General features: G+C 47.1%; 1 protein-coding gene across 2 annotated transcripts in view; it reads right to left on the bottom strand.

Moving 5' to 3' along the window:
* Positions 1 to 1,995: 1,995 nt before the first annotated feature.
* Positions 1,996 to 13,643, bottom strand: part of SEL1L3 (SEL1L family member 3) — an 89,963-nt gene continuing 78,315 nt past the window's right edge. For both annotated transcript variants that reach the window (XM_015568692.1, XM_015568693.1), the window contains exons 21-23: positions 12,948 to 13,050; positions 12,794 to 12,866; positions 1,996 to 3,135 (exon numbers count right to left, since the gene is read on the bottom strand). In XM_015568692.1, coding sequence (XP_015424178.1) covers positions 2,996 to 3,135; positions 12,794 to 12,866; positions 12,948 to 13,050 — 316 coding nt within the window. In that variant the 3' untranslated portion in view covers positions 1,996 to 2,995. The remainder of the gene's footprint in view (positions 3,136 to 12,793; positions 12,867 to 12,947; positions 13,051 to 13,643) is intronic.

Below are 13,643 nucleotides of genomic sequence, written 5' to 3'. Positions count from 1 at the left end.
TACCTTGCACTGAGCAGTGCATTTCAGGGATTCATGCTACAGGGAGCTGAGGAATAAGGGTACCTAAAAGTGGCAATTAATTAAAAACAGCATTAGAGCCTGGCTGGCATGGCTCAGTAGTTGAGAGTTGACCTAGAACCAGGAGGTCACAATTTGATTCCTGGTCAGGGCACATGCCTGGTTGTGGGATCAATACCCAGTGGGGGCCACACAGGAGGAAGCCAATCGATGATTCTCTCTCATCATTGAAGTTTTTCTCTCTCTCTCCCTCTCCCTTCCTCTTTGAAATCAATTTTAAAAATACACATATCCTGTATAATAAAAGGCTAATATGCAAATAGACCAAAGGGCGGAATGACCGGTCACTATGACACCTACTGACTACCACGGGGCAGATGCTCAATGCAGGAACTGCCCCCTGGTGGTCAGTGTGCTTCCACAGGGTGTGCCGCTAAGCCAGAAGCCTGGCTCACAGCTGGTGAGAGCAGTGGTGGTGGCGGGAGCCTCTCCCACCTCCTCAGCAGTGCTAAGGATGTCCAACTAAACCATCAGTCGGATATCCCCTGAGGGCTCCCAGACTGCGAGAGGGTACAGGCCAGGCTGAGGAACTCCCTCCCCCAACCCCCAAGTGCATGAATTTTGTGTACTGGGCCTCTAGTATGGAAATAAGGCAGGCAGAACTGGACAGAGGGAGAACTTGCACTACAATGAGGCTGCCACCAGGGGGAATTCTAGAGCTGGGATGGCCCTCCAGGGCTGTTCCAAAGTGAGGAAAGGGGCCTTTGTTTTTGTATTTGGATCTTTCTCAAGATGAAGAGGGGAGATGATTTTGCCCCCTAGGGAGCATTTGGCAATGTTTGGAGATATTTTTTGGCTGCCACAACTTGGGGGTGGGGAGGAGGTAGTATGCACTACTGACATCTAGTGGGAAGAGACCAGGGCTGCTGCTGGTAAATATCCTACAATGCCCAAGACAACCCCCGACAAGGGGCCATCCAGTCCCAAAAGTCAATAGTGTGGAGACTGAGAAAGCCTGCCCTAAACAACAAGCCATTGACCATGAACTGCTCTTGCAAGGATGGAACCTTGTGCAGGTCCCTGCAGCTGATGGCAATTCCCATTGAGGGCTGGTGCTGGGAGCTGCCAGCAGCCTCTGTTCCCAGCAACTCAGGGTCGGGTGTGTTCACCATGAAGAGAGGACCTAGGCAGAGCAGAACCCTTGCCTGGTCCCTCAGACTTGTCTTTCTCACAAGAATAATACCAACCACATTCAGGGTACTGACCTGGAAATTTTACATGCATTATCTCATTTAAGCCTCATGAAAAGCCAAGAGGTGACTTTTATTACCCCTATTTTATATGACAACTAGAGGCCCGGTGCACAAATTCATGCACAGATGGGGTCCGGCCAGCCTGCCCTAATTGGGGCCAATTGGGGGCAGGGCTGGCCAGGGGGAAGGGCTGCGGTTGGTTGGCCGGCCAGCCCTGCCCCCTGATCGAACTCCCAGTTGAAGAGACAATTTGTATATTAGCCTTTTATTATATAGGATAATCTGAAACTCAAAGGGTTAATCACTCTTGTAAGCTTACTGAGCTAGGAAGTTACCGAAACAGGATCTGAACCCAGGGCTTCAAAGTCTGGCTCATTTGAAAGCAGGAAGGATAAGCTCTGCTATCAGACAAGAGCACACAGAGGAGAAAGAGGGTAGACTGCAAACTTAACCCAGAAGTGGTATGAACCCAGCCTCAGAGCAACCAGAAACCTTGAAACAATGTCGGATCCTGTGCAAACATCATGGGGTCACATCCTGAGCTTGGATTCCTGGAGAGCAGCCGCCTGCCACCTCCCGCCAGCGTTCAAGGGTTATCAGAAGGATCCCTTCTTAAGGAGGACTTTTTTTTTTTTTGTCTCTTGAGGGGAATGCATAAACCTGAGGACTTTGTACAATGACAACAGTAACTATGAAAAAGGAGAGAAAAAACACTTCCTGGAAGTTAATGTATAAAAATAATTTTTATTTACTACTGTAAATAAAGTAGTGCAAAGAGTAGTTTGGACCCACAATATTGCATTACTGATTTATTTACCACCTTAGCAGCATACAGTGCACAGTCTGCCTTTCCTCTCCCTCTGTCTCTCTCTCTCTCTCACACACACACACACCCACACACACACACACCCACCCACACACACACACACCCCTACATGGACTCAGGCAGGCATAAGGGGTGGGGATGACTGTGAATTAAAGGCATTTTTCCTGCACATCCCACTGCTGCCAGTCTATTCTAATGGGTAATTCATGGAGAAGGCTACACTTAAATACTAAGCATTTTCTAAATGTTATTTTATGGATTGCAATTGAAAGGTAACCGATGCCCAACAATGTCATTGAATGATTCGGAAGCACTACAACCCTAGAAAAATTCAAGGAGCAAAATGTAAACCAATTTACAAAGCCATTGCCTTCCCTGCACTTCCAGCCACAACCGATTTATGTCAAAGCGCCTCAGAACTGCTGGGTGTTGGAAGCCAAATTGCAATCTGTTGGTTGGGCTCCGAGGAGCAGGGCTGTGGCAAACACATGTACCAGAATATTACCTACTTGTAGAAAAGTCACAATTTTCTGTTATTGAATAAAAGGGGATGAACAAGGGGCTAAGATTCATAAATGACGTCCCAGGATATAAGGATTCCGATATGTTGCTGGGCAAACTGTGACTCCCAATATACAGAATCACCAGGAATGGACGTCTGTGATGACCCAGCTAACCTCCAACACACTCCTAAGATCAGGATGGTCCTTGTATTTGTTTGAATGCTCTGGACACTCCTTTGTCATTTGATTAAAAAAAAAAAGACACCAAGTGCAAAATTCACATCCAGTTGACAAGACTTTTAAGGTGTTTATCAGTACAATGCCCTGGCCCCAGCTTTATAATACCACCCGTCCAAAGGACTCTCTCTCCTCAAGAGAGACCTGGAGTGCACAGTTCACCCACGTGGCTCTGGGTTATTAGTGACTGTGGGCTGGTCCTGAGCAGAGACATCTGCAGCTGGAGTCACAGCTGGACTTGCAGTGGAAGCGGTGTCGTCTGGGGCGGCCCTGGCTGGTGTCAGGTTGAAACCGTTGGCTGCAGAGACACACAAACAGATGGTGAGTATTCACAACAGTACATGCAGGGCCCTTTTTTTAGCCTTATATATATATAGATGTCAATGGTTTTTAAATGGGAGCAACTTTGCCTTCTAGGGGACAGATAGCCATGTTAGATATTTTCAGTTGTCACAATGGAGGGCGGGGTACTACTGGCATGTAGTAGGTAGAGGCCAGTGGTGCTGCTAAGCATTCTACAATACGTGGGACAGGCCCCCTACAGCAGTGACCTGGCTTCGTGTACTGAGGCCAAGAGGTGTCCTGGTTATAGACTGTGGGCTCTGGGTCTGGGTTGCTCTGCCCTTTATCAGTTATGTGGCCTTGGACAAGTTTCTCACTCTCCTAAAATATGGAGAAAATAAAAGTATCTAGACCAGCGGTTCTCAACCTGTGGGTCGCAACCCCTTTGGGGGTCGAACGACCCTTTCACAGGGGTCGCCTAAGACCATCGGGAAACACATATATAATTACATATTGTTTTTGTGATTAATCACTATGTTTTAATTATGTTCAATTTGTAACAATGAAATTGGGGTCACCACAACATGAGGAACTGTATTAAAGGGTCGCGGCATTACGAAGGTTGAGAACCACTGATCTAGACCCTGTTGAGCTGTTAGGATTAAATCAACTAATGTACATAAAGTGCTTAGAACAGTGCCTGGCAGGCGAAGGTACTCAACAGACGTCAGTTATTGCTACTAGAGATCTGGTTTACTGTAGATGTGTGTTAGGATTTATTAATTTCAGGCGCATGGCTTGCAGGATTTATGACAGAGCTGGTGCATTTGTTTCTGAGATGCCTACAGTTTTCCTTCAGGCCTCAGTAACCTAGGAAAACAGCAGAAAACTGTGGAGCCAGAAAGACCAGAAGTCAAATGGCTCTGAAGTTTACCAGCAGAGTGATCTTGAGCAAGTTACTTGACCACTCTGAGCTGGTTTTTTATCTGTAAATGAGGGTAGAGGTATGCAGGGATGCGTGACATATGGCTAACACAATGGACCTAGTTTGTGCAACAATTGCTACCGGTAGTTTGCTTTTAAGTAGTGATCTTAATTAAACTCAGGAATCCTAAAATCTCTTACAGTTTCCAGTCAGTGGGACCATTTTTAAAGGTTCCATCCTGAAACGTATTGACTTGAAGAAGATGCACATATTGGCCATCTGACTTCTAGAAAAACCCTTCAAGAGCTGCACCTCCAAGTACCTAGAGCAGCCGTGGGCAAACTACGGCCTGCGGGCCAGATCCAGCCCATTTGAAATGAATAAAACTAAAAAAAAAAAAAAAAAGACCGTACCCTTTTATGTAATGATGTTTACTTTGAATTTATATTAGTTCACACAAACACTCCATCCATGCTTTTGTTCCGGCCCTCCAGTCCAGTTTAAGAACCCATTGTGGCCCTCAAGTCAAAAAGTTTGCCCACCCCTGACCTAGAGGCATCTCCAGGAGGCCAGTCTAAGAAACTCAGCAATGGGCTCCAAAGCCTCCAGGAATCTCTTTCGGTACCTAAAGGAGCTCTTGTGAACCCAGAGACTATTCTGCGAGAACAGGACAGTGGTGGAGTGGGGGGAACTGGGGGGCTGCATAATGATGTGACATTTCTTGGTTAAAGCCATCACTCTGGCCGGTGATCTAACCGTGGCAGGGAGCAGGAGGCACAGGGATGTGGCACAAAGACCACTGGCTGGACCCCAGAGACCTGGTCCGGTCGAGTCTCATTTAACCACCACTCATACATGGCTTTGGGGTAGATACTGTGAATTTCTCAATGAGTCTCGTAGGCCTTGGTTTCCTCATCTGTGAACAGAGAGGTTTGGATCAGATGGCCCAAGACCCCCTTAGGCCCTCACATGGATCTTTCTGATGATCTCTGCAGAAGTTAATGAAGGCATGCATTTTCCCTTTTCAAGCGGAGGGAGATGTTTAAATCACCATGGTAACAAGATAAGCCAGCAATCAGTTTTCTGATTAAAACGAAAAAGTGCCACTGCGGGAACATGGAAGGAATGCATAATCAGCATGGCCACCGTTTAAATCTTCTCGTCAGAGCGCAATAAAAATGCTCGATGCTTATACAGGAAGCTTGTCATTGCCCACGGGAGAAGGACTTCTCCCCTCCCACTGCGGGTCTGCAATCACCGGACAAGCCCCCCACAGCCCGTCATTTCCAAGTGGCCTCTTTTTCTGTGCTCACCTGGAATGTGTGCTAATTTGATTACTGGACTAGAATCAAGGTAACCAGGAAAATACGTGTGTTGTTTAAAAAATTACACATCATATTCCAGAGCCAAATAAAAGTGATTTTTGGGTTACTTGCCACTCGGGGGACCATTTTCCATACATTAGTGAGAAAAATCATGAGCTGGCCTCGAGCCCCATGGGCAGACGGTGAGGCTCACTGCCTGTGTTTGTATGGCTCACCACCTAAGAATCGCTCCTACCTTTTTAAATGATTGAACAAAAATTAAAAAAGTTATATTTCATGACATATGAAAACCACATGAGATTCAAATTTTTAAAAAATATATATTTTTATTGATTTCAGAGAGGAAGGGAGAGAGAGAAATAAAAACATCGATGATGAGAGAGAATCATTGATCGGCTGCCTCCTGCATGCCCCCTACTGGGGATCCAGCCTGCAGCCCGGGCATGTGACCAGGACCGAACCCAGGACCCTTTAGTCTGCAGGCCAATGCTCTATCCACTAAGCCAAACCAGCCAGGGCAAGATTAAAATTTTCATGTCCGTAGTAAAGTATGATTGGCAATCAGCCACACTGTTCATTTTCATGGATTGTCAATGGCTGCTTTCACACAATAAGGAAAGTTAAGTCATGCCCTGGCTAGTGTGTGCAGTGGTTAGAGTGTTGGCCTGTGCACCAAAGATTGTGGGCTCAATTCCAGGTTAAGAGCACATTCCTGGGTTGCAGGTGCAGGGAGACAACCAATCAAGAGGCACATTGAGGTTTTTCTCTCTCCTCTCTCTCCTCTCTCTCCCCCTCCCTCCCACCCTCCCTTCCTCTCTGAAAATCAATGGAGAAAATATCCTTGGCCTGGCTCAGGTTGAGCGTTGACTTATGAACCAGGGAACCAGGAGGTCACAATTCAATACCTGATCAGGGCACATGCCTGGTTGTAGGCTTGGTCCCCAGTAGGGGGTGTGCAGGAGGCAGCCAATCAATGATTTTCTCTCATCATTGATGTTTCTCTCTCCCTCTCCCTTCCTCTCTGAAATCAATAAAAACATATATTAAAAAAAATTAAAAAAAAAAACCTTGGGTGAGTTTTAACAAAAAAATAAAATAAGGAAAGTTGAGTCATGACAGAGATGGCCCTGAAAGCCCCAAATGTTTATTATCTGGCCCTTTACAGAAAAAGCTTGCCGAACCCTGTTGTGGACCATTGTATGGAAAACATCTGCTTGCCAGCTGACCAGACGGGAGCGTGCGGGAACGGAGTACACGAGGGAATATAGTGGGTGTATCCTGAGACTGCAGAATGTTTGCCAAGATGGGGTAGAAGGGTGCCTAAGGAGGAAACCCTGGAAATCTCAGCTATGAATAAAATCTAGCCTACTTCCTTCGGGCCTCTCAGTTGAGCAGGGCCCAGCACAAATGTGGCCTGTGTCATTGAAACCTTTCTTGCGAGTGGAGATAGTGGGAGGGCGTGAGGGTAATGAGGTAGGAGAAAGGTGAAACCTCATCAGTACGTTGCTCTGACTTGCAGGCCAGTGTTTCTTTCATGGGTACCACATTTTGTGTCATTTTATTGTAATTTTAGTAGCAACCTCATTAATTAGAAATGTGGAGGACAGGAAAAGAGTGGGAAAAGGTTTGTATTATCTTCCTCCTACACTGGCTAACCACTCAAGCAGAAAGGATGAGTTGGCTTAAATTATGAATGTTTTGAGTAGGCTGACATTGGTTTAAAAGGTGACCCAGTCACACCGAGGAGCAGGTAGTTCTGCAAACCTCGCTCTGTACTGTGTATTCTATCCTATATAACAAAAGGCTAATATGCAAATTGACCGAACAGTGGAACGATCGGTCGCTAAGACATGCACTGACCACCAGGGGCAGATGCTCAATGCAGGAGCTGCCCCCTGGTGGTTAGTGTGCTCCCACAGGGGGAGCGCTGCTCAGCCAGAAGCCGGGCTCATGGTTGGTGAGCGCAGTGGTGGTGGCAGGAGCCTCTCCCACCTCCACGGCAGTGCTAAGGAGGTCCGACTGACAGCTCCTAGATTGCAAGAGGGCACAGGCCAGGCTGAGGGATGCCCCTCCCTCCAAGTGCACGAATTCCATGCACCAGGCCTCTAGTTTAGACATAAAGTTTACGCTGATACTAGTAAGGCAGGACTCTTTCTTTGAAATGGTCATTTACATTTTCTCCCCTCTTCTTCCCTTTCCTTTCCTTCCGGTAACCAGGCTCCATGCTTTTTTTTCTTCTTTTTGTCTCAGGGGAAATTTGTGGCAGGACAGAAATGGAGTTGGTTTTAGACATATTTTGCTTTGGGATTTTTTTTTTTTTTCCGAAAGCCTGAGTCCATTAAGGCAATTATGCTTGGTGTCCCTGACAAGGAGGGGAGAGGAAGAGTGCCTCAGAGATGCGATGAAGCAGGAAAAGGAGCTTGTGGAGCCTGGGGAAGTGGCTGAGCCCAGCTGAGGGCTGCACCATCAGGGAAGCCCTCCCCTTCAGCCCTCGGAGGAAGACTTGAAAGGAAAAAGGGCCAACAGAGCCCAGCTTCGGCAAAGATGATGGGACTCCCCAGTGACCCAGAAGCTGTCATGCCAGTGGACCTGGAGGGATAAGTGGGCCCTGGGGCACAGTGTGTGTTCTGTTTTTGGACTTGTGACCATATGAGTGTTGCAAGTGTCACCAAAGACCCAGGGACCTGTGCACTACCCGGGGAGATGTCAGTCCCAAGAAAGACAGAGCTGCCTGGTGGAATGCAAGCTAAGAGCCAAAAGTAAGTTCCCTTAGTCCAGCTGGCGTGGCTCAGCACCTGAGTGTCAACCTATGAACCAGGAGGTCATGGTTCGATTCCTAGTCAGGCCACATGTCCTCTGAAATCAAGAATATATACACTAGAGGCCGATGCACGAAATTCGTGCAAGAGTGGGCCTTCGCAGCCGTGGGCGGCTACCTGGATCCCTCCCTCACAGCCGCTGCAGCTGTGGCTGCCTCTGCCTCAATCCCATGGCTGCAGCCCTGGCTTAGTCTGGAAGAACGTCTAGTCTAATTAGCACATTATGCATAGATAGATAGATAGATAGATAGATAGATAGATAGATAGATATAAAAGCCTAAGCAACCAGCTGACTGGCTGACAAGCCAACTGGCCCGTAGCTATGATGTGCAATGACCACCAGGGGGCAGATGCTCAACGCGGGAGCTGCCAAGTGACAGCAACTTTGCAGAGTGTCCTCTCACACTCCAGGACCCCTCCAGGAATGTTGGAGAGCTGGTTTTGGCCCAATCTCCAGAGGCCAGGCTGAGGGACACCAATTGCTGGAGGTGCCCTGCTCACTCCACAGATGCCCTTTGAGCCCTGGCGCTACCCCAGGTGCAACCAGCCAGGGAGGGACCATGGGAGGTTGACTCAGGGTACGTCCGGCCTGTCTGGCCCAGTCCTGCCCTGCCGGCCACGTGCTAATTAATTTACTTTCAATGTGCACGAATCCATGCGCAGGGCCTCTAGTGTGTGTGTGTGTGTGTGTGTGTGTGTGTGTGTGTGTATTAAAGTAAGTTCCCTTAAATGAAATAAAATAGGTGTGTAGTACCTTTTGTGTACTTGTTTTGGTGCTTTTGATAGACTACTCAACACCTTTGTTTAGATGCTTTTTAAGCATTCTATGTTTTAGAAAGAGCCTCACAACATAGAAGACCATGCTAGGCTCTGGCAATTGTGTCTGTTTTTGAGATAAACCAAGCTACCTAAGTGCAGGCGCTACCTGGTGTCAGCATGCTTTCCTTGCAGGGAACATGCCCTGGGACATTGCTCCTTGGGAGCTAACATTTGCGGAGTTCCAAGCACTTTACATCCTGTTGTCTCAACTACAATAGGAGGGAGCTGTACTATTTCCGCAGGGGAAACTGAGGCACAGATAGGATCCCTGCCCAAGGTCACACGGCGAGTGGCAGGGTCAGAGTCCCGGCAGCATCCTGACTCTGAGCCTGTGCCATCAGCTACTGGCATGTGCTGCCAGCCTTCCGAACGCGGGACAATTTAATGTGGCAAGCGCAGCAAAGTGTTGAGTATAAATCACTAAGTATATAAGCTCAGGGGGGAAATGAAGGTAGCTGGAGCTGAACGCAAAATGGATGGACAGCTCAATTTAAAGGCTTGACCATAAATCACTAATTTTTAAAAACAACTGACTGGAAATATGCAAATCACGAAATGACAAAAATCCCTACCTGACAGCACAATCCCTGCACAAGGCTGCTGAAGGTAGCCCCTAATTCTCAAACCGGCCCCCCTCCATTACTGTGCTTGCTTCTCCATGCCATGGCTGCCACCAGCATCTAGGACGTCTTTTCCCTTCCCATGGGGCAGGTCATGGGACCTCGCACCCATGGCTTCTCCACTCTCTGCGCCTCTATCACCCTGACCCCATTACCCCAATGCTGATGGAATAGTACCCTCTTATTTCAGAGTTATTGACAGGTATGCACTTATGCTGACAACCTGAAACACGCGAAAATAATCTGCTATATATTTTAACTCAACCCTAGTTCTACCAGGGCTGGTAGGCACCACTGTGGGGCATATTTTGGAAATACATGGAGATGCTTTGTTTTTAGTTCTAGGCCCTTATGACTCAAAGTGTTGTCCAAGGAATGGTAGTGTGGATTGGACATCACCCGAAAGCTTGTTAGAGACGGTGAATCGCAAGCCCATGGGGACCTACTGAGTCAGGATCTGCATTTAACAAGCTCCCTGGGTGATTCGTGTGCACATTGTAATGAAGAAGCACTGGGCTAGAATTTAAATATTGAAAAAGATATTACTTTATGATAATTAGTTCTTTTTACTTCTCCTTTATATTGGTGTGAGGGCATTCTTAAAAAAAAACAAAACCCACACAAGTATGTAGGCAGGGTAATTATCATTCATTTCAGGGTACCAAAAATGTGCTGCAACATATTTCTTATGTCAGGGGACAATAGGTCGGAGGCAGATGATAATGGCTGTTTTAAAGTATGGTGAGTCTGGGAATTCTGCTGCCCTACATGCTCTCTGGGACTTTAACTTGCGATTATGGGGCAGGCCACTTCATCCCTTTGGCCTCAATTCTTCATCTAGAACATGAAGAGCAGATAATTAAAACTTTTAGAGAGAGTGGAAAGGAGGAAGGGAAGAGAGAGAGAGAGAGAGAGAGATTGGTTGCCTCCTGCATACACCCTGACTGGGGTCTGGGATTGAACCTGCAACCCAGGTATGTGTTCTTGACTGGGAATTGAACCCATGACCCTTTGGTGCATGGGCCTATGCTCTAACTACCGAGTAACACCAGCCAGGGCTAGAATTAAAATTTTTTAAAGCTTCCATGCAGACTTCTCTAAGGCTGGTCAACAGGGAGGGAGGGGATGTTAAGGAAGAAGCAAATAAAAAGAGTTTGAAAAAAATGAAGAAAATGTGTGAAGGAATAAAGGATACACAGGAAAGGAAAATCCACAAAAGGGCAGGACGGACAGGGAATTGAGAATGTGGAGGGACTGACAATGAAGACTTCTGATCCAAGCAATTCCACCAGCCCATGAATTTTCATGGCTACCAGCTGGCATAAAATCATAAAGACAATTTTTAGCTCCTCCAACGGAATTGCATTTGTAATAATCATAACAATATTTCTACAGAGTAAAAATGACAAAGATAATTTTGAAATGGAAAACAGTGACAAGATGCAAAATAAATGGCAACAAATTTGGGGACGGGACAGGATTTGCATGGGGAAAATTTATAGGCTGGAACACCACAAGGCATCAAAGCTGGGAGGGCTCTTGCTGGTTCTCTGTTAACCTCCTCAGGTAAGTCAGAGGGAAATGATTCCGTATTTTACAAGAAGCCTTTTGTAACAGTGACTTTTGTCTCCCCATCGAGTCGGAGGGGAAATGTGCTCTTTTTGCTTTTCATTATCTGTGACATAAATAATGGCTACGCAAAGGCTCAAATGCCATGTCCAGTCCTAACGTGTCCATTTGTAAATGTTCCCGTTAGTCTTCATGAGCGATTATGTCTTTTGAAACCATCCGAGATGGTGGGAAACTATAATCCTCCACGAGGGACGTTAGCAAATTTGAGCACCTACTAAGTGTGAGACCACAAATGACAGACCTTCTACCAGCTCGGTTTATGATCCAAGAGGGGAGATAAACATAATAGCTAATATTTACTGAGAGGGTTTTATAAGCCAGATAAGTATAACAGCTAAGATTTAACTACAGTTGTCTTTTGGTAAGTGCCATATATATATTTTTTCACTGAACCCTTTTAACATTCCTGGGACATAGCTACTATTATAACCTCATTTTATTGACAAGGCATTGGAGGATCAAGAAGGTGAAATAACTCGCCGTAAGTCACACGGCTAACTAGTTTCCAAGTCTGGACTCTAAGCTCACAGAGAAAGACAGAGGTGTCCATTTCCTTAATTACTGCCCTACACTAGCACAGAAAAATAATAGCAACTTGTGGAAACCACACAAAAATAAATGTTCACTTTGCATTCCTCTTCAGACCCTCCCTCCAAACCCATGTGGCTGGGATTATTTTTAAAAAATAATATATTTTTATTGATTTCATAGAGGAAGGGAGAGGGAGAGAAACATAATGATGAGAGAGAATCATTGATTGGCTGCTTTCTGCATGCCCCCACCTGGAGATCGAGCTTGAAACCTAGGCATGTGCCCTGACTCAACCACTGAGCCACACCTGCTGGGCAGTGGCTGGGTATTTTTATTCATCATGGATGCTTGTTTATCATCCTATCTGACTCACTCTCCTTGGACTGGGATAAACAGGCTAAGCATTTATGCTTCGAGGGGCCTCCGTCCTGGGTTTTAAGGCACACAGAGGTAGAATTTTGCTAGCAGATATTTTCAATGGGGGAAGACATTTCAGTTCAATTTCTTAAGCTTCTTATTAAAATAATTCTGCTTACTTTGAAAAACATAATAGTACTTGGGGTTTTCCATCAGCCAGACATTATGCTACATCCCTTGGAGGACCTGCAACCCCTGAATGACCATCCCAACAAAAGGAAATAGCATGGCCAAGGGCAGGAGGAGGAAGAGGGTGACTTTTCTAGTAAGGAAAAGAAATGCTATCTATACATATAAAAGCCAAGCGACTGGAATGCCGGAATGACCAGAATGACCGGTACGACAAGTCGCTATGATGCACACTATGGCCAACCAACCGGCCTGATTGGGGTACGGCCCCTACCCCTGCTGGCCCCAGCTGGATTGGGGGCGGGGCCAGCCAGCCAACATCCTGCGGCCTCTCCCCCTGCCTGCCTAACCCAATCAGCCCCCATCAGGGCAGGGCAGCCAGACGCCACCCCTGCACAAATTCATACACCGGGCCTCTAGTGTTTTTATATTGCCCTGGCCTTTGAGAAAGCCTTACCTGAGACAGACTGGAAATACTGCAGGGTCCAGGCGATCAACACAGACAGCAGGAAGGTTCCCAGGAAATAGATCTACAAACACCAGAAATAGGCGTCAGATGACTGACAGGGGCAGGGACCATGAGGGCAGGGCCAACGGGAGAGGGTACCTACCAGGGCAGAGTGCAGGACAGCACCCCAGATGAGCCGGAAGTGAAGGTAGAGCCAGGCCAGGGAGCAGGGGCTCAGGGACTCCTCACTACTGTGGCTCCAGCACCTGCAGACACAAAGCAGAGGGCACCCTGAAGTGTCAGCCAAACTTTGGTGGCGTTACTCACGACGGGTATTTTTGGACCCTCAAACCCACCTCCTCCTGCTTGGGGACAAGCAGGCACACTTGAGGTGAGAGGCAAAGGAAGAAAGGCAGTTCTGAGGGGTTGAGGCCTGCCCTAAAATTCTAGGATCCTGCCGAAACCGGTTTGGCTCAGTGAATAGAGCGTCGGCCTGCGGACCGAAAGGTCCCGGGTTCGATTCCGATCAGGGGCATGTACCTGGGTTACGGGCACATCCCCAGTGGGAGATGTGCGGGAGGCAGCTGATCGGTGTTTCTCTTTCATCGATGTTTCTAACTATCTATCTCTCTCCCTTCCTCTCTGTAAAAAATCAATAAAATATATTAAAAAAATATTCTAGGATCCTGCCAGAATCTCAGGAGGTCACTTCTGTCCTTAATAAAAAGCTAACAGGTCAAGGAGGTCCCTGAAAACGGGGGGTGGAGGGACTGCCGGGACAACACTCTGTCCAGACACTAGGTCTCTCTGCATCCAGACACCAGAATGCCGCCCTGTCGTGCAGAAATGGTCTAATTGG

Source organism: Myotis davidii, unplaced genomic scaffold (assembly GCF_000327345.1).
Source record: "Myotis davidii unplaced genomic scaffold, ASM32734v1 scaffold743, whole genome shotgun sequence".
Classification (NCBI taxonomy): domain Eukaryota; kingdom Metazoa; phylum Chordata; class Mammalia; order Chiroptera; family Vespertilionidae; genus Myotis; species Myotis davidii.
This window is presented reverse-complemented; position numbering and strand designations above follow the sequence as displayed.